At 47.8% G+C, this 19040-nt stretch overlaps 1 protein-coding gene across 3 annotated transcripts in view; it reads left to right on the forward strand.

Moving 5' to 3' along the window:
• Positions 1-19040, forward strand: part of LOC133121807 (serine-rich coiled-coil domain-containing protein 2-like) — a 77734-nt gene that overhangs the window by 9848 nt on the left and 48846 nt on the right. For all 3 annotated transcript variants that reach the window (XM_061231293.1, XM_061231294.1, XM_061231295.1), the window contains exons 3-4: positions 13025-14432; positions 14918-15111. In XM_061231293.1, coding sequence (XP_061087277.1) covers positions 13067-14432; positions 14918-15111 — 1560 coding nt within the window. In that variant the 5' untranslated portion in view covers positions 13025-13066. The remainder of the gene's footprint in view (positions 1-13024; positions 14433-14917; positions 15112-19040) is intronic.

Consider the following 19040-nt stretch of genomic DNA (forward strand, 5'->3'; position numbering starts at 1 on the left):
TTAGATTGTGGCTAGTTAGATTCGACTCTAGCAGCCGCTTTGGCAGGTAACCAACCAGGCTGTGTTCTATTGTGAAAGGTAATGTGGTTGGACATTTTTTATTAATGGCTGGTGATGTCAGTTGGTAAAGGCTGTGTTCACAAGCACACGGTGACTGTTAGCATAGACACAGGCTACTTTGAGGCTGGGTTCTGTCATTTCCTGTCTATGGTTTCTTTTGGGGTGGGATGAAATGACCAGGCCATGACAGGTTGAAGGAGGGCTCCCAGGTTACTGATCAGGGCCCTGTGGCCAGTTGCCTTTAGCGATGGTATAGCTGACCTCCCCCAGGCCCTGCTGACTGGTTCATAGCCAGGCAAGTGTGCTGTAGCAGAACCTGCACTCTGTTGGGTGCCATAATGACATTGGTGGACCTGTTAATGTCAGACCCTTTTAACAGCCAGCAGTCTTCTACCACCTGGTCTGCAATATCAGTGAGCCTATTACAATTATATATTTAAGAAGAAATCAATAAATAATGAAAAGCCAATATTTCTGTATTTTTGTGTATAGTTTCACAGTTTCAGGAGGAAGAATTGGTTTGATTGAAGGCACCGTTTAGTAGGTGATTTGGACACGTTCAATCTTTTGATAGCTTAATTGGCTGCTCACACTTCATGGAATAGCGCCAGTTTCTCCTGCGAGGTTTCCAACTTGTAATCATGTTTGCAGTTGACTGACAGAGTGTTACAGGCTGGGTAACCCTGCCCAGGCCTGTAATCTGGCCAAACCTGACAGGTTGTGGAGCTCAGTTGTTGATGTGAGAAGCTAACTGTGTCGTGAGGAAAATAGATTGTGAAAACCTCCCTGGAACCTGAACTCAGCTTTATCACAGCGCTACAGTGGGAACGGGCCACTGTAGCACTGGGATCAGATGTTCACTGAAGGACATGTGAGATGGTAAGGTGAAAAAACGCTGCCCGGTATGTGCACTGTGCGTGTGTGTGTGTGGGGTGTGTGTGAGAGAGAGAGAGTGTGTGCGCGTGTGTGTGTGAGAGAGAGAGAGAGTGTGTGCGTGTGTGTGAGAGAGAGTGTGTGCGGGCGTGCATGTGTGCCATATGTGCACATGGACTCTGGACACCTGGCATGTTGGAATGAATGCACTCTATAACTTCAGTGTGATGGAACAGAATATTAGCATAAGCATGCTATTTCTCTGAGAGGGGACTGTTGACTTCTACGTAGGATTCTTAAAGGATCACTGCAGTTCCGGAATTGCAGTGCATGAAACAGATGATATAATTGCTGCACAATAACCTCAAGCACATTCAATAATGTGTTACTCATATTTACTGTACCTGAGATAGTTACAGGGGAAAGTGATAGACTTGGGTTCTCCAAACTGAAAGGACATATAATTACTCCCAGCTGTGTGATGTATATGCTAAACCTTCGTAGTATCCGTTTTGTGTCGATTATTTGTTTTATAAACTGTGTTATAACTGTCACTCTGCCCTTGGGTAACAGAAAGGCATGTTATCCACAGCATCACCACAATGCGAGCTCTGCTCTGGCTTGTCCTTGTATTGGTTGGTATTAAGTGATATGCTCATGCTGGCTGAAGGGCATGGATAATAATTATTATAATTATATGTAATTAAATGAAATTTAATTACGTCAGTTAACTTACAGTTCATATTTAGTAAAATAGCAATTTGGTCACATTGACACAGAAATGGCAGCTGGCTTGTGTTTTAGTTAATTGTTGTGTCTGAATCGTTAATGGTTATAGCTGTACTTACTGTTGATTGTTGTGTCTGAACCATTAATAGCTGCAGCTGTACTTACTGAAAGGCCTTGCCTTTCTCTCAGGCTACTTTCACTATTAGTAAATGGTATAGGCCAACTTCACTGTTTGTAGATGGTCTTGGCTGACTTCACTGTTTGTAGATGCTCTACTCTGGGCTGACTTCACTGTTTGTAGACAGTCTAGGCTGACTTCAATGTTTTTAGATAGTCTAGGCTGACTCCATTGTTAGTAAATTGCGTGTGCTGATTTCACTGTTAGTAAATGGTATAGGCTGACTCTCCCACGCATCTCTGAGCATGAAATGAGGAGTGAGGACTCATTTGCTGGACACTGACCCTCCTGTCTCAAACGCACAGCCCTGTCACCTGAGCCCGTGGTCTGCAAGACCGTTCGTGACCATGCTCTACCTGACATAGCCTTCTGGCCCCCCCCGTGAAGCGGTTACATAATGGTTTTCCGTCCAAGCCCTGCAGCGCTTGCTTGCGGAGGGAAAGGTGTGTCGGCTCCTGCCGCTTCACGCCTGCCCTTCCCCGCCCTGCTCTAATGAGCGCTTTGACTCAGAGGCAGCCTCCTATGGCTGTGTCACGGAGGGTTTGGCGCAAATCTCAGCCAATCGAATGCCGGCGCTGGGTAATGACCGTGTGCCAGGCGGGTTCTGACATGCTGCTGTACCACGCTGGCGTTCGGGCGGGATTCCTCAAAGGCATTATTCCTTTATTCCAGTATTCCTCCCCAAACCAGGAATCTGGGAACGGATATTATGGCTGCAGGTGTGTGGGAAATGTGTCTCTGAAGGCCTGTTCTAGTCCAGCGTCTGCCCCAGATTCACAACCTTGAACCTTGGCAAAAAGCCGCAGTGTACACTGGCTGTATTTGGAACCCATCTTGTCTGGACTAGACTGAGCGTTTTCCTGCTCTTGTGTTCTGACTGCACTGAGCATGCGCCAGCTCTGTGTTCTGACTGCACTGAGCATGCTCCAGCTCTGTGTTCTGACTGCACTGAGCATGCTCCAGCTCTGTGTTCTGACTGCACTGAGCATGCTCCAACTCTGTGTTGTTGTAGTGAACCCAGTCAGCTCCCAGCTTTCTCTTTTCACAGCAGTGATTGATGTTTGCCATTGGGCTACCCTAGACTCTCTTGGCCTTCAGTTTGGTAAACACACACTATAAACACTCTACACATTCCATGTCATCTGTCCTTAGTCCTGGGTGCAGAGGTGCGACTCCTGATCTCTGACTCAGTGTGTGGATGTGTGCGCTAGTTCGTGGACTTTGCATGTTCATGGACCGGAATTGAATTATCTGCTTCGTATTGACTGATGAGCTGCAAAATATCAAGAACATGAAAATAATCAAATGTAGTAGTTTAACATCATGACATTCCTGCCCTATGTCTCTCCCTGTGTTCTTGTAGCTTTGCCCCTGTATCTCTGACTAACCTTCTGTCTCCTTAGCTCTTGAGTTATTCACTCTGAGGTACCAAGTGAATCAGCAATATTTTCCGGAATCTCTCTCATTCTCTCTCTCACACACACACACTCACACACACACTCTCACACACACACACTCACACACTCACACTCAAGAGAGCAGGAGTCACAGGACTTGTGGGGACTTGATGTGGAGCCTGCCAGGAGCTTCCAGTCTCTGCCCGAGTCCTGTTCCCCTCTACCGGAACAGGGCCGGACAGCGATGACTCATCACATATTAAACCATAGTCCTCATGGTGCCAGGGCCGCACTTTACAACGTCTCAAGCTGAAACGGCTGGCCCTTATTTCAGAAGTGCCGAGATCTAAAGACCTTTAACCTGACGATCTTTTTAATAATAGCTGCTAAAAAAGATTGAAGCGTTTCACTGAAAAGGTGCTGTACCAGCATATACTGCCACTAGCATAACACTGTGTCACTGACGCTAAACCGTTTGAATATTTTTGCCTGTTCTTAACTGAAAACCTTCGGGAGGGCTAGAGGCGGGATCGGACCCCTCCCAGCCAGGCTTATCGGATCCTGAGCCAGTTCCGTTTCAGCAGCCGCAAGCAATCTCGTTAAGAGAGACAAAAACTGAGGCTATAATATTATTATGGAAGCGACATTGCCTCAGAAGTTAAGAGCGGTTGTCTGGCAGTCAGAAGATTGCCGGTTCAATCCCCGACCCTGAGTGTCCCTGGGCAAGACCCCTAACCTCCCAACCTCCAAAGCTCCTGAGGAGCTGGTTGGTGCCTTGCATGGCAGCCTATCGCTGCTGGTGTGTGAGTGTGTATATGTGATTAAAGGTGAATTAATGCTAATGTGCATTTGATAAAAGCGCTGTATAAATGCAGTGCATTTACCATACATTAAATCTCCGAGCACCGGCTGGCTTGTGTAACTGGTGGCATTCAGTGGCGTACAGTTTATGTGGCAACAAGTGCTTTATAAGGGTCCTTTGAAGAGTAACTCGGTCCTTATTCTCCTGCGCTAATGTAATTAGCGAGTGCTAAAGACCGGCGAGGATGAGCCGCACCGTCCCGAGAGGCACTCTTTCCCTAAATCTCCGGAATCTTCCGTCACTGTTCCGGTCCCCCAGGTGCGTACCGGCAGGGCGCCGACAGCTCGATCGATAGGCCTAGCTTTGCCGCATCACCTCAGCCGGCTTCCCGTAACCGTGCCGACACAGCCAGGAGCCATTACGGAGAGTGGCCGGTAACCCAGTTAGGCCTGGCGGTCATTACAGCGTTGGGCTGTGTGTGGAGGAGCTTCCTGTGGGAGCGCAGTTACTCCCTGTGCAACTTATCACCGTTTTCATCAGACACGTCCGAGACAGAGGGCTGTCAGAGGGAGGGTGGGTTCTTGGCCCACTTCTTGTTCTTTCTGTGTCTGTGTGTTTCTCTACTCTGCTGTACTCCTGTCCTCATTAAACATCATGCCACAGTCTGTTGCACTTAGGCTATATCAAAGTGTGGAGTTGAATCTTCCCTGCACATTCAATTCCTTGTTTGGGGACACATAGTAGAGATAGAGGCTACGTTCAAAGCCGTATACTAGCATACTACTCTGAATTTCATTGAAAGTATGTTTCATTAAGTATGCGGTTTCACGGACAGCCAGATTTCCCAGGCACCATTTTGTGTCCATATAAGAAGTATGTCTTCTACAGTCTGTGATTATGATATGTCTCTGGGGAGGTGTGATGTGTCATTGGTAATGTAGTTTTTAATCCTCCTTTGGTCGATGAGGATTTTTTTTATGTCTTGTCTTGATTGTTTCCGTGGTATTTCCTGTGGGTGGAGTGGATGTTATGCCCAGTGTCTGATTGTCTGTTCGTTTTTGTGTCTGTCTGTTGGTTTTTCACTGTGTAAATTTGTCAACTAACATTGCACCTGCTTTCAATGTGTGCGCCAGCAGAGACTTACAGACAGGTGTGCATGTGTTCATTGTGTGGCGAACAAAGACCGGATCAGTGATGCATATCGTGCTTGTGTGGCCTTAAAGGGTTTGCCATAGAAAATGGCAAAATAAATATGTAAATTTATCTTTGAACATTAAATATTAAAGAAATGTATTGTGTTTGGAGAATGTAGTGGATTAGGAGAGTTAATTCTAGTCTGAGAGTAGAGCAGTTTACTGGATTTCATTATCTCTGGGCTCCTAATCATTTCCCTGTTAAAACCGAGCTCTCCAGTGCTTTCCCATTACAGCATGTTTTCAGGTTCCATTACATGGATCAATTCCTGGGGTGCGCTTTCAGAGTGGAAAATCCCAGCATGCCATGGTTTCAGCACAGGCCATTTGATACACAATGTGGATTCCTCTCAAAATAAATCTTCATGTGAACTGCAGAAATGCATTCCGTTACTCTTTCATTTCATTCCCTTCCTGCTCTTCCCCAGAAACACTCTACCAGCACAAACAAATCTTCTTCACCTCGTATTCTGTGACAGGACATAGTTCTTGGTAATAGTCTGATCCTTATTTCTGCCCAGTGCCATACAATAGGAAATGCCTTAACCCTTTGAAGAAGCTTTTTGGAATGTCTTTATCAATATTCTAAATCTGTGTTCTAGAACTCCATTGCTTTCAGTCTATAGTGATTGTTACATCAGCATTGGAATGTTCAGATAAGAACATTCTAATCACATTGTGATATCACACCTCAAAGGGTTCATGAGAACTCTGGACCAAAACCGCTTTGGCCAAGCGCTCCAGGAAACCACATTCAACCGCTTTCCAATAACTATTAAAGGAGCATTGTATGAAAGCATCCAAAAGCATGCAGGAGTATGGCCGTACTGAACTGGAGCACATTCCTATTGTAGCCCTCAGTAATGCAGACAGGCCTGCGGCCAACCCCGGGCTGGTGCTCTGTAGCAACTGTTTTTAATGGGCTCTCCCGCCGATCTCCCTGGAGCGGATTCTCAAACAGCTGTTGCGGAATGGGAATTTCCTCCCCTGAACGGCCAGGCTCTGAGGGACTGCGCTATAGGAAGGCCGGGATCGTTCGCCACCAGGCTCTCACACACATCACCAGACTTAAGACCGACAGCTGAAGTGCTAGTGTGTCTCCAGGGCATTCCTGAGGGAATTGAACCCCTCCCCACCATAGTGAATGCAAACCACTCTTTTTAGAGCTGGTTCTCTATTGAGCTCCCTGTCGAGATGACGCCACTCGCTCACAGTGCCAGGGTTGATTCTAGGGGTCCATGAACACCCCTCCTCCCCTCCCCCTCCTCCCCTCCCCTCTCCCCCTCTCCCCCTGCTCAGGGGCTGACACACTTTCACTGGTGACACACTTTCTGCGGGCAAACCCACAGACCGTGGTTTGATCGCCTATTCTGTCAACTTGAATGACGATTGCGCCTAATTGGTTTTTGCCCGCGGGGCTGTCGGTGTATGTGTATGTGTGTGTGTGTGTGTGTGTGTGTGTGTGTGTGTGTGTGTGCGCCTTGCCTGCCTGTGTTTGTTTGTTTGTGTGTGTGGGTGGTCTGGCACCCGCTGTTGAAGAATGCCAGTCCACAATGTTGTCACCATTTCTCTGCTTGTCTGAATTCCTGTCAAATTTCACTAAAACCAGTAATATGTATCCTGCTCAAACCCAGGTATCCAATAGGGATGCGCCTTTCAAATGATGTCATCTTCTTATATTGAAACACTCCCATAACATTAATATTCAGGTAATCAGACCATGTCTCCCCACTGCTAAACGAAACTCCATTTCACTCGGTGTGAATTACGACCGGTTGCACAGAGATCGCCGTTCACCGTCGAGCAGAAAAACGAATAGTAAAATGAGTTATTGCATTTTATGCCGGGCTCACAGGCTTTGCTTTATGATCGTCAATGAGTTAGCATAGCAGCACCGGATCTTCCTTTCGGCTGAATTACGGGCGCTGAAGCCCAACCTGACTAATGAGCCAGTGATCTCATGGCCATGCTAGATTATTTATTCTCATTGCTTGTTAACTGCCAGGTAATGCTGCATGCTAATGCCGCTTGCTGGCTCATGTAGCGCTCACTATATCTCAGGCTTAGCAGTCTCTCTGTGGCTAGCCTTCCTGGGTTTACACCTTCAGGTGAGGAGTGTAGCTGGAGCAGGGGTGAAAGATTGCTCGGGTGAACTTGCACAGCTGAGTGGGTGGGGGTCGGAGGGGGTAGGGGGATTGTGGCAGTGGAGAGGGGGTATTCGGGGTGGAGTTCATGTGTGTCATGGTGCGTTGAATTGTGGTGCGGAATGCCTCTGTATGCTACAAAGGGAATGTTAGGGTGAACTTGGGGGGTGCAGTGGGTGGGGTTGGAGGGGGTAGGGGGATTGTGTCTGTGATGGGGAGGGGGAGGGGGGTTGGGACGGAGGTCATGTGTGTTATGGTGCGTTGAATTCGATCGTCAGCCGTGCCTCCGTATGCTACGAGAAACTGCGTCTACATAAGGACCGGCACCCTGTAAAACGGGCGAGTGTGACAGATCGGCATGGAAACAGGTGTATTTTCTGCCCGTATCCAGTGTCTCTGGTCCTCAAGGATACACTGCAGATGCGTAACTCTATCCAGGATATCGGCTTATGCAACAGAGGGGCAGAACGGGCGGCCCGATTGTTCAACAACGTCTCACAGTCACAATCAGCCTGTTATGTATTTGTTTATGTGTGTTGGCCAGCTTGAATACTCATTTCTTATAGTTCCAGTTGTAGACCAAGCACTGTAAGGACATGTTCACTTATTACTTTGCTTGCCTAATACTTGTAACAGTATTAGCTTTTCTGGCTAGCTATTCACAATTGTGCTGGGATGACGGTCCAAAAGAGATTAATTGATAATGCATGTAAAAGCACTGAATAGCTAAAAACAGTGTACCTACTACAAGGGTAAGCCAGGGTAGTCGATAATAACTTGTGTTATTAGGTAGTTTCACACATTGTTGTTTTTGACACTTCAGCATAAATACACATTGGCTTGATGACTTGCTTTTCTGAGGTCTGCCAGCCAATTATCAGTCCTCCACATAACAAGCAGTGAGGGTTATTTTGAAGTGTCTCTCAAAATTAGCTTGAATGCATAAATTCATGAGACACGTTAACAGGCTGTGAATTACAAAAAGGTTGGTGGACTCTTGAGATGCAACTGAATTGCTGAATTGCTGTTTCGTTGTTTCATGGCCTTTTGGAAAAGATTGGCAGGCTAATGGGCCTGGCACTGTAAGAAATCGACAGGAAGGCAAAGGCTATGTTTCAGTTTGTCAGTCTGTTTTTACCTGCTCCAGAGGGGTGGGTCTGTTTGCTTAGTTTAATTCTTTGATTTTGGAATAGCTTTTTCCTTCTAGAATTCTTTGTTCTAGAATTCTAGAATTCCATGTTCTAGAACTCTATTGCTTCCAATTGTTGGTTGTGATTGTTACATCAGCATTAGAATTTCCAGTTACAAACATTCTAATGGCATATCTGTGACCTCACACCTTAAAAGGCTATTGGGTTCAGTGTGGTTCTGATTAAAAGGCTGTTCATTCTGAGCTGTGCAGGGAGAGAAGCCAGCCTCCCTTACATCTCAGTCCAACACCGTGCTTACCGCAGACCTGGCGGAACCAGGACAGATGGTGTGTACCGCTGCGATTCCTGACCATTCGTTACGCTCGGCTTCACTCCTTCTCCTGTGTGTGAATGCCCGAGCGTGTCTGCCCATTTCCTTTATCGTCCTATGAGAGCTGGCCTGGCTCCCAATTCACTCTTTTCTTCCCATTGTAATAAGCCAGAGGGTGGTGATTTAGACTAGGCCCGCAATTGTCCACTGGCTATACTGTTACTGTACCGGCGAAACGTTCACACCTCTTGATGAGGTAATGAAAAACGAACCTCAAGGCTTAGTCCTAGTGACCTCACCTTGACCTGGCTTGTTTGTGTTGTCAGCTGGGACTGGGTGTTATAGTCCTTAAAGCAATGCAAGGTCCTTGCTGTGATCATTTAATTGCCTTGAGTTGAATATTGTCTTTGAACACAAAAAGGGGTATTGGAGATTAAGTCCTGTAAAAAGTAGATGGTAAAACACCAGATAAATTACCCACAGGAAATGCCCAGTGAATGCAGACGGAAATTCGCCATTATGGATGTACAGAATGCGTAGGTGGCCACTGAAACACTGTCGCCCGCTTTAAAGCTTTCCTGCTTTTTCCTCCCTTCTGTGACAATGCCCTAGGTGCTCTTGGAGAAAAGGATTGCATGAAGTCACAAGGCTCGGTGGAACACCGTGTCCCATGTGTCTATGATGGAGTGCCTTGGCTCCCTCCTGTACTTTTGCTTCGTAAAGTGATCACAGCTTATTAATGGTGGCTGTGCTGGAGTTTGCTCATTTTGGCCAGATTAATTAGCACCTACTCCCATCTGCTGTTCTGCAGCTGTGTCACTACCCTGCAGGATAACTATCACTCCATACAGATGCACACATCCACACATCCACGCACAAATACACATGCATGCTAGCAGACACACACACACACACACACACACACACACACACACACACACGCATGCACACAGGCAGACACACACACACACACACACACATGCACACAGGCAGACATACATACACACACACACACACACACACACACACACACACACACGCACGCACATATCCACACACACACACACACACACACACACACATACACACACACACACACACACACACGCACATATCCACACACACACTGCTCCATGTCCCTTATGCAGCAGTGTCACTCCCCCTCGGACCCTCGACCCTGCTCCTCCCTCACTCATTATTTCAGCCCAGAGGAACACCAAACACCCTCCCTGTCCCTTTCCCTGCACCTCCTCCAGGAGGGCACACTGCCCACACTGAGAGAGGCAGAGATAGAAACACCTCCCATGGGACCTGCAGGGGATCAGTGTGGCATTAACAGGGATTAATGGGCCTGAGCTTTGGAGGACACCACTAGCAGACACACTGGATGCATTAACACTAATGAAGGAGTTAATGTACTCCTGTGCTGTCTGTGTCTCTGTATGTGAGCATGCAGATCACGTTTTGTGCTGGCGTTGTCCGATTCACCGTACCCTTCACAACGGCCTGCTGGACACACCCAAAGTCCCAATCCCCTCAAAAAAACCCTGGTTGCTAAATTCTGTGTTCTCATCAGGAGCCCAACCACACAGGAGATTTGCTGGGAATTTGGGAAGAGAGGGAGCCTTTTTGTCCTTAATCCCCTTCCATTGATTTTAGGGATGAGTCCTGTCCCTCTGGCTGGAGATAACCCTGTACTGAGGTCTGGCGGCTTAACCAGATCACTGCTCAGTCACAGGTGACTGCAGCAACGGGGAAGCGACAGGTGGAAAAGCGGCGAAACTGCAGAAAATCCTGGAGGCCACGCAAACCTTCGTTCTGTAACCCTGCTAGAAACCTCTGCTATCTACAGTCGGTTAGATTGTAAACGTTAATGCGTAACACCACAAGCTAGTTTCCCACACAACTGCCACCACGAATCGGCACATTGTTGTGCTCCTCTGTGAGGTGTGGACTGGTGTGGTGGTGTGGTTTCATTTGGGGTTGAGCACGATAGCTTGCTCTTTTACTGCAGTTATAAACCTCGATATGAACTGACTAGCTACCCAGCTACCTTCTCTTATCAGCAGCAGGGACATTTGCTTTTCAGGATAGCCACCAGCATGCTAACCGCCTGCACTGGTCTGCTCTCTCCTGAACTGATTGAGGGGGTTGCTGTGATTGGCTGGTCCAGACAACACCGCCACAAATTGTGGAATTCTGAATTGGGAGGGAAATTGAAGCAAAAATTGGCTCCAAAGCATGATAAAATCCCCAGCATGTTTTTTTTGGGGGTGGAGGTGTCGCAGGTGTGTGCAGTGGGCTCAAATGTTTTGGACAAATAAATCTTTTCTTGATTTGGCTCTGTAATCAAACAATTCACATAGATTCTCTGCTTTTATCAAAAGGTATTTTTATACATTTTGGCTTCACCTTGTAGAAATTAAATACATAGTCCCAATCTTTCCATGTACTAGGATTCAGTATTAATTACCCAACTCTTAAAATATTAGCCTGTGACAAATTCTGGTGTGTCTAATCGGCAAAATAACACAGCAGAACTTAAGAGGCTATCTAAGCCACACATTTGCTGTAAGAAACCAAAAACCAATGGGATTATACCCCTGTGAGTGTAATAATGGTCTAAACTAAAACGTCATTTCAAATCGATTCGGACCCTTATATTACCCATAAACAATGGACCAGATATATCCAATATCCTTTAATGTGGATACGGTCATTCCCGGTCATGCGGTTGAAGCCTGAAGCTGTCTGGGGAACAGAAGGTTTTTTCAGCATGGGGTTGACTCCTGGTTAAGCTCATGCTCTTTGAAAGAACAGAGCTTCCCGTTTCACTGTTCCTGATGATGGCCTGGCTGCAGTCGGCTTGGCTGCGGGTAAAAAGCCACATGTAAATGTGGCCGAAAGCAGGGCATTGTCTATTGTCGGTGCTTTACAGGAGTGGTTATTGTTCCCTACCTTGTGGCCATTTTGGCTCTCGTCGTCGCCTTTGGTTCTGGGTGTGCACATGTTTTCTTATCAGGTTTGACACGGTTAACAGAACCTCTGAGCTAAATCACTTGAACAGCACGGCAAATGAGCGGAGAGCGTGACGCATTTAGTGACATTTGGTGGATGACAACAATTATGCATTCTTCAATTCTTACGGGTGAAGATGTTTACATACTAACTGCTGCTGAATTAAAGGATTGCGGTTGGGGGGAGCACATGACAATAGAATGGATACAACAAACAGGAGGAACTCAGCATAATCAAATTATACTGCCTGATCTACACTTTCATGATAATTTGATTATGCAAAAAGTCCTTCCTGGATGTTGTGTCATTGTCCTGTGCAGATACCTCTGCTTGCTGGATGTCCACTGTAGCTCAGAATGTTCCGGTTTAGGCAAAGCAGAAAGGATGCGATTGGCTGAGCAGCAGCAGCAGTGTGATTGGCTGAGTAGTAGAAGCAGTGTGATTGGCTGAGTAGTAGAAGCAGTGTGATTGGCTGAGTAGTAGAAGCACTGTGATTGGCTGAGTAGTAGAAGCAGTGTGATTGACTGAGCAGCAGAAGCAGTGTGATTGGCTGAGTAGTAGAAGCAGTGTGATTGACTGAGCAGCAGAAGCGATGTGAATGGCGGAGTAAAGTGTGTGTGCTTAGTGGTGCAGGTGTAAGTTCCCACGAGTGACTGCGTACAGGCAAGTCCAGACTCAGGCAGTGCTGAACAGCGCAGCCCCACCCAGTCACCGCACGCTGCCACAGGGCGTGCTGGCAGAGAGGCATGGCCCGCGTGCCAACGCCCCACTCTGTACCGCTGTTGTTTCAGGGTCATATTTCAGGCTTCTTCCTAAGGCCCAGAGGACAGAATTTGTACATTATGCTGGAGAGTTGCGAGAACATTTAGGGGTTGTGCCAGGTCTGGCTGGTAAACAGATGGGGGCCTATAGTGTCTGGGGCATCCTGTAGCCTAGTGGGTAAGATACATGACTCGGTGTAGCCATGATAAGATCCATGCAGCTGTTGGGCCCTTGAGCAAAGCCCTTAACCCCACATTCCTCCAGAGGGGATTGTCCCCTGCTTAAGCTAACCAACTGTAAGTCACCTTAGATGCTGTGTTTTCTGTAAAATGCAGGAATGAGGTGCCTCTAGTGGCCATGCTGAATTATACCTCTCTTTCTCTCTGTTTTCATCTTTATCCACATAGCTCCGGCCCCCCCGCTCTCATCAATGACCCAGCTGGCAGCTGATGGAAGAGAAGGCACTCCCCAAGCCCACCATGGTCTCCAGGCTGCCTAAATTTGGTACCCGCCCCCAGGGCGGCACCAACCCGCTCCCCAACGGGACCGGCCCGCCCCTGCACTGCCAGGAGGGGAAGGGGGCGGGGCCTGTGGGGAAGCCTAACGGCATGGTCCGTCTGGCCCCTCCCTTCAGTCTGAAATGGAAGAAGGGCGGAGGAGGCCCCGTCCCCGGCCTGCTGAGCCCCACGGAGGGGGCGGAGCTGCAGAAGCAAGGGGAGGAGGGCCGGACCGGGCACCGCCCTCAACCTCAGCAGCAGCCAACCGCGCCGAGAGAGCTGAAGAAGCCATCGACAATTACCGCCAAGGTGCGCCGGTCCGCCTCGGCTGTGACCTCCTCCACCACCTCCAGGACCATACCCCAGCCCTCCAAACCCACGCCCCGCGGGGGCTCCACCCAGACCTCCCTGACCCCCGGACCCCACGGCAACAAGCTGGGACTGAATGGGGCCGCTGGCCGGTTTGGGCTGGGCCTACAGCGGACGGGGTCCAACCCCAGTGCGGGCGGAGCCCTGCGAGACGGCCTGTCGCAGTCCAGCGACAGCCTGAAGGCCCCGTCCCTGGACCCGGAGAACATGGTGCGCTCCCAGAGCTTCACCCACTTCAAACAGGTCCCCTCGCCCACGGGCCAGCCCATTGCCCGCTCCTTTTCCTTCACCCGGGCGGCGGAGAGAGCCAAAAGCCTGCTGGGCAAGCCCTCCCCGACACAGGCCAGAGGAGGGGCCATCCAGTACGGCAAGGGCCCCGGGGCCCGACCCTCTGGGGGCCCCACGGTAACCACAAGCCCGAAGAAGTCACTGCTGCCCTCCTGCGTGCCCAGCAAGCCGCCGGCGCTAGCCTACAGACTGACACGGCCCTCCCTGGGCAGGCAGCCACGCCCGCTCCTGCCAGGGAAGGGGAGCAGCGACCAGGAGCCCAGGGCCGGGGCCGGGGACTCTTTGGAGACGTCCCCCACCACTCCAGACCCGCCCAGCGAGGTTGAGGATGCTCTAGACCCGGAGAGCAGCCCGGCTGAGCTAGTGATGATCTGTGATCCGGAACCTTCCTCGTGCTACCTGGGGGAGGTGCTGGAGGACATGTCGCTCTCCTCCACCTCCTCCCTGGAGCGCAACGACATGAGCGAGGAGTACCTGGACGACTTTGACAACCTGGGAGTCGGGGGAGGCATGTTGCTGTTCCCCGCCCACGATGGCGAGCTCCACCAATCGCAGCCTGATGACAACGCTCCTGTCGACAGTCCGCCTGACACTCCCAACCGGACGCGCCACTGCAGCTTCCTGACTGATGGCGTGGACTGGGCAGCGATGGGACTGACAGGTGAGGCTATACTAGTGTGAGGAATTATGGGACATTATATACTATAGCTGTGACTGTGAGGTTATGTACTATACCGGTGTGATTGTGGGAGGGGTTATGTACCATACCAGTGTGATTGTGGGTGGGATTATGTACTATACCAGTGTGATTGTGGGAGGGGTTATGTACTATACCAGTGTGAGTGACTGTGTGAGGTTATGTACTATACCAGTGTGATTGTGGGAGGAGTTCTGTACTATACCAGTGTGATTGTGGGAGGGGTTCTGTATTATACCAGTGTGATTGTGGGAGGGGTTCTGTATTATACCAGTGTAATTGTGGAAATGGTTCTGTGCTATAATAGTGATTGTGGGAGGGCTTAGGTACTTTTCTGAGCAAGGTTATGTACTATAGTAGTGTGATAGTGGGAAAGGTCACACCAGTGTTATTGGAAAAAAGTGTTATTGGACTGAAGAGTTTGATCCGTCTCTGGTGCCCTCCTGCAGGAATGAAAGAAGACCCGTGTTGCCGTGGTAACCAGGCCGGGTCCCCAGACGTGGACTTTGCCCACGGCTCCTCGCTCGACCTCTCCCCGTCGGACAGCTCAGGGGGCACCTACATGTGGGACGAGGAGGGGCTGGAGCCCCTGGGGACCATCGCCCGCCCCTGCGGGAGCTACGACTCTGAGCTCAACAGCCTGGTCAGTCAAACTCAAACCCTGGTTTCACTGTTCAACTCAACCCCCTCTTTCACTGTTCAACTCAAACCCTGGTTTCACTGTTCAACTCAAACCCCTCTTTCACTGTTCAACTCAAACCCTGGTTTCACTGTTCAACTCAAACCCCTCTTTCACTGTTCAACTCAAACCCCTCTTTCACTGTTCAACTCAAACCCCTCTTTCACTGTTCAACTCAAACCCCTCTTTCACTGTTCAACTCAAACCTCCTCTTTCACTGTTCAACTCAAAACCCTCTTTCACTGTTCAACTCAAACTCCTCTTTCACTGTTCAACTCAAACCCCTCTTTCACTGTTCAACTCAAACCCCTCTTTCACTGTTCAACTCAAACTCCTCTTTCACTGTTCAACTCAAACTCCCTCTTTCACTGTTCAACTCAAACTCCCTCTTTCACTGTTCAACTCAAACTCCCTCTTTCACTGTTCAACTCAAACTCCCTCTTTCACTGTTCAACTCAAACCCCTCTTTCACGGTTTACCTGAAACCCCCATGTCACTGTATAACTCAAACCCCTTTCACTGTGTAACTCAAAGCCATGTTTCCCTTTTTAACTAAAACCCCTGCTTCACTATCCCAAGTTCTGAGCTGGAAAATCCATGTTCTGAAACTACACATCCTCTCCAGTATTTTGTTCCAATCACCTGGATTTGCTATTCAGCACAATTCTTCAGCGAGTAGGTTGACGTAATTGGTGAAATCAGCTGGGTGAGTTCATGCGTGGAAGATATGTATGACAGGGCTTTTACTTTCTGACCCCTGGACTTTCACCTCTGCCCCAGATGAGCATCAACTCTTTTGCCTCAAGCACAAACTGAAACGCGCCACATTCCTACACACACTCAAATATGCACACGCACGTGCACGTGCACATGCACGCGCTTACCATGGAATGGCGAAAACAAAAAATGGTAATTTTGTTAATGCCAAGTGATACAGAAAGTTAATGAGCTCTGTGTGCTTTTAAACTTGTGAACTGGTTGGAGTTCATTTAACTGCTGCAATGTGGTACTTATAAACCAAAGTCCCTAGAAATGCTCTTACAGTGGTGCTGCTAACACGTATCCAGCTTTATATTCATAAGGGAATGCTGGCAAAGAGCATGAATTCCAGCTATTTTTAAGCATTTATGGTCTTTAAGCATTTATGGTTTTCTAAGTTTATAACACAGTATTACATTATTATGTGTAAATATTGTAGGGTTGTGAGAAATTCACTCTTCAACATGGACTTGGATATTGGCCAATAGCCCTGATTCATTCTGTTGGTACAGCCAGTCAATTACTTTCCAGTGCCAGGCTAATTTCATTCTCTTAGCTGGTTCTGCTTGTTAACACCCCCACTAATTAGGGATTACGGGGGATTAAGACTCCTGATGGGATGCAATGAGAGGGCCAAGGCTGACCGATAGCCCCCCTCCAGCCCCCACTCCCCCGTGTTGCTGGTCAGGCCCGAGGGCACCCCCGTTCCCCTTCCTGAAAAAGCACGCCCATGTGACCTTCCAGACCGGTTCAGTTCATTCACCTTTTCCTTCAGTTTCACTGGGCCTGGGGGCTTTAAATCCTGGCACGGCTGGGATTTGTGACCTAATCGCTCCCTTAGGCGCTTTAAGAGTCCGGCTCAGAACTGTGGACCTAAAAGGCCGCTTGTTGGACAGATTTTGTTGATTATTGGTCCAGGGAGGGGGGGGAAGCGTTTGTTTACCTTTTACTTTGTGTGTGTGTGTGTGTGTGTGTGTGTCTGTGTGTGTGTGTCTGTGTCTGTGTCTGTGTCTGTGTCTGTGTCTGTGTCTGTGTCTGTGTCTGTGTCTGTGTGTGTGAGTCCTGTGTCTGTGCTCTTGTGACCGAGATAATTTGTGTCTGAACACACGTGAAACTTTAGTCATACAATGCACGATGCTGTGGAATTCAGGTCCCTAACTCCATGCACTGCACAAAATCCAAAAGCAGAACATTTTCATTTTTAGGATGTTACGTGACCCCTTTCTCCCGCTGACTATGTAACCTTCGTTTGTGGCTAACGTACGCACAAAAAAAGACAGCAGTCACATGACCGAAAGCCAAATGTCCGATAGATGGTGCAATTCGTGTTCTTTCTGTGGAGTTCTCTCTGTAGAACACATTGTCCACATAAAGGTACAGGATCTGAAAAAACTGAATGATTTCTGCCCTTTAGCCATCGTAGGCTCCACTCGCTCCTTTGTGGCACAGTAACTATGGTTTCTCACTGGACTGAGGCCATATTTATAGAGCCTCACAGTTGTAGTGTGGCTCTAGAATCGGTCTTCCTAAATCCATATCCTTATCTCATCATTAATGTTATTTGCATGAACTGCCCTGCTCTGTATGGTTGGCTAAATGGATGGACTTTCCACCCAAAGAAGTTCTGGAATCACCCACGCCTTTCTGGGCCCTGTTTACACTCATATCTGACACATTTGTGAAATTGGATTTCCGATCTGATATGTGCTTGTTTACACTTGGGTTGGGTTTAATGGGTTGCATCTCTGACTCTGTGACTTTAGACTGAGATCACATTAAAAGTTGTTCCTCCGTCTGACCTGGCAACTATCTCTACAGCAGTGCAATTCATAACTCCTGCATGCTTATTATGGGATGTTGTGTGTCAGTAGAATGTTGATGACGGGATGTAGGTGTTAATGCTCACATTCAGATCCAATCCTGGCCGAATCCGACCCCGACTACCTCCTGATACTACTCAAATTGCATTTGGACGTATCCGATCCATATCCAATTTCTTGTGTTTTGACTACAGTTGTGAATGGCAATGCGTAAAGGATTTATTAAGAAATGGGATATATTTCACAAGAAAGGAAAAGTGGAAATGGGGCTTTAGTGGACAAAGCCTTTTAAACATAAAAGGACTGATTCCAATTCAGCGCTAATCAGTCTGCATGACAGACTTTGACTGTTACCTTTAATCTGTTGATCCTTTTTAAGAATTCCATTGCGGTTGGGCCAAGCTGTGTGAGTTCAGAGCTTTTGCGAATGATCCTAGGGAGACCCCTTGTGGCAACTTCCGTCATTACAAGCACTTTTCTTCCTCAATTCTGGGCAGCACATCCCAAGTTTTCTGTTGATGCCAAGTAGGGTAATGTATACACCTTTGTAAAGCATTGGGTGACATTTGGATATTAGAATTTCATATTATTGGATAAATACTGGATAAAAAAAAAAATATTTGTTTACCTTGAGGCTTCAGTGGATAGATATGCCATGGATTGCTTAGCTATTCAGATGGACACAGTTACCCAGAATGACTCATGAGGCTAATGCTACCATAATGTACAAAGTACATACCACAGGGGCAAGAGGAAAATTGGCATCAAGTGTGAGCTCAGCGCTGTAATAATAAAACACATGACACTAAAAGCATAGTGCCTGCAGTTATTCTTGAGAGAACACGCATCTTACTGAAATGAGTGTAGGGCCTAGCCTATGTCTATAAATACAACACTGCCTTAAATCATAGTGCCAGACCACTATCCACACAATCACTTTTTAGATGAATCAAATGACCACATACTCGTAAAGAAAAACGGTACATCATTTCAGATGATTTTTGTGGTGTTTTTATGCTATTTTGGTTGTTGGGATTTTTATTTTTAAAGGAGAGTGGGAAAATCTGCCCTCCATATTCCATATTTTTTGCTTTATTCAGACAGGTAGAAATCAGAGAGGGTAACATGGAGAGCAGACTGCAGCTGACCACTAGCTTGCTTTAAGTGCCTTGTACGTATCAACTGCAGGGTAATAATACACACAGATGGATTGGACATTAGTACTGACTGTTTCAAATACAGTGCAGTCTCAGTAATTGGACAGTTACCCAATTTTTTTTATTTTTGGCTCTGTACTCCACCACATTGGACCTG

Source organism: Conger conger, chromosome 2 (assembly GCF_963514075.1).
Source record: "Conger conger chromosome 2, fConCon1.1, whole genome shotgun sequence".
Classification (NCBI taxonomy): Eukaryota; Metazoa; Chordata; class Actinopteri; order Anguilliformes; family Congridae; genus Conger; species Conger conger.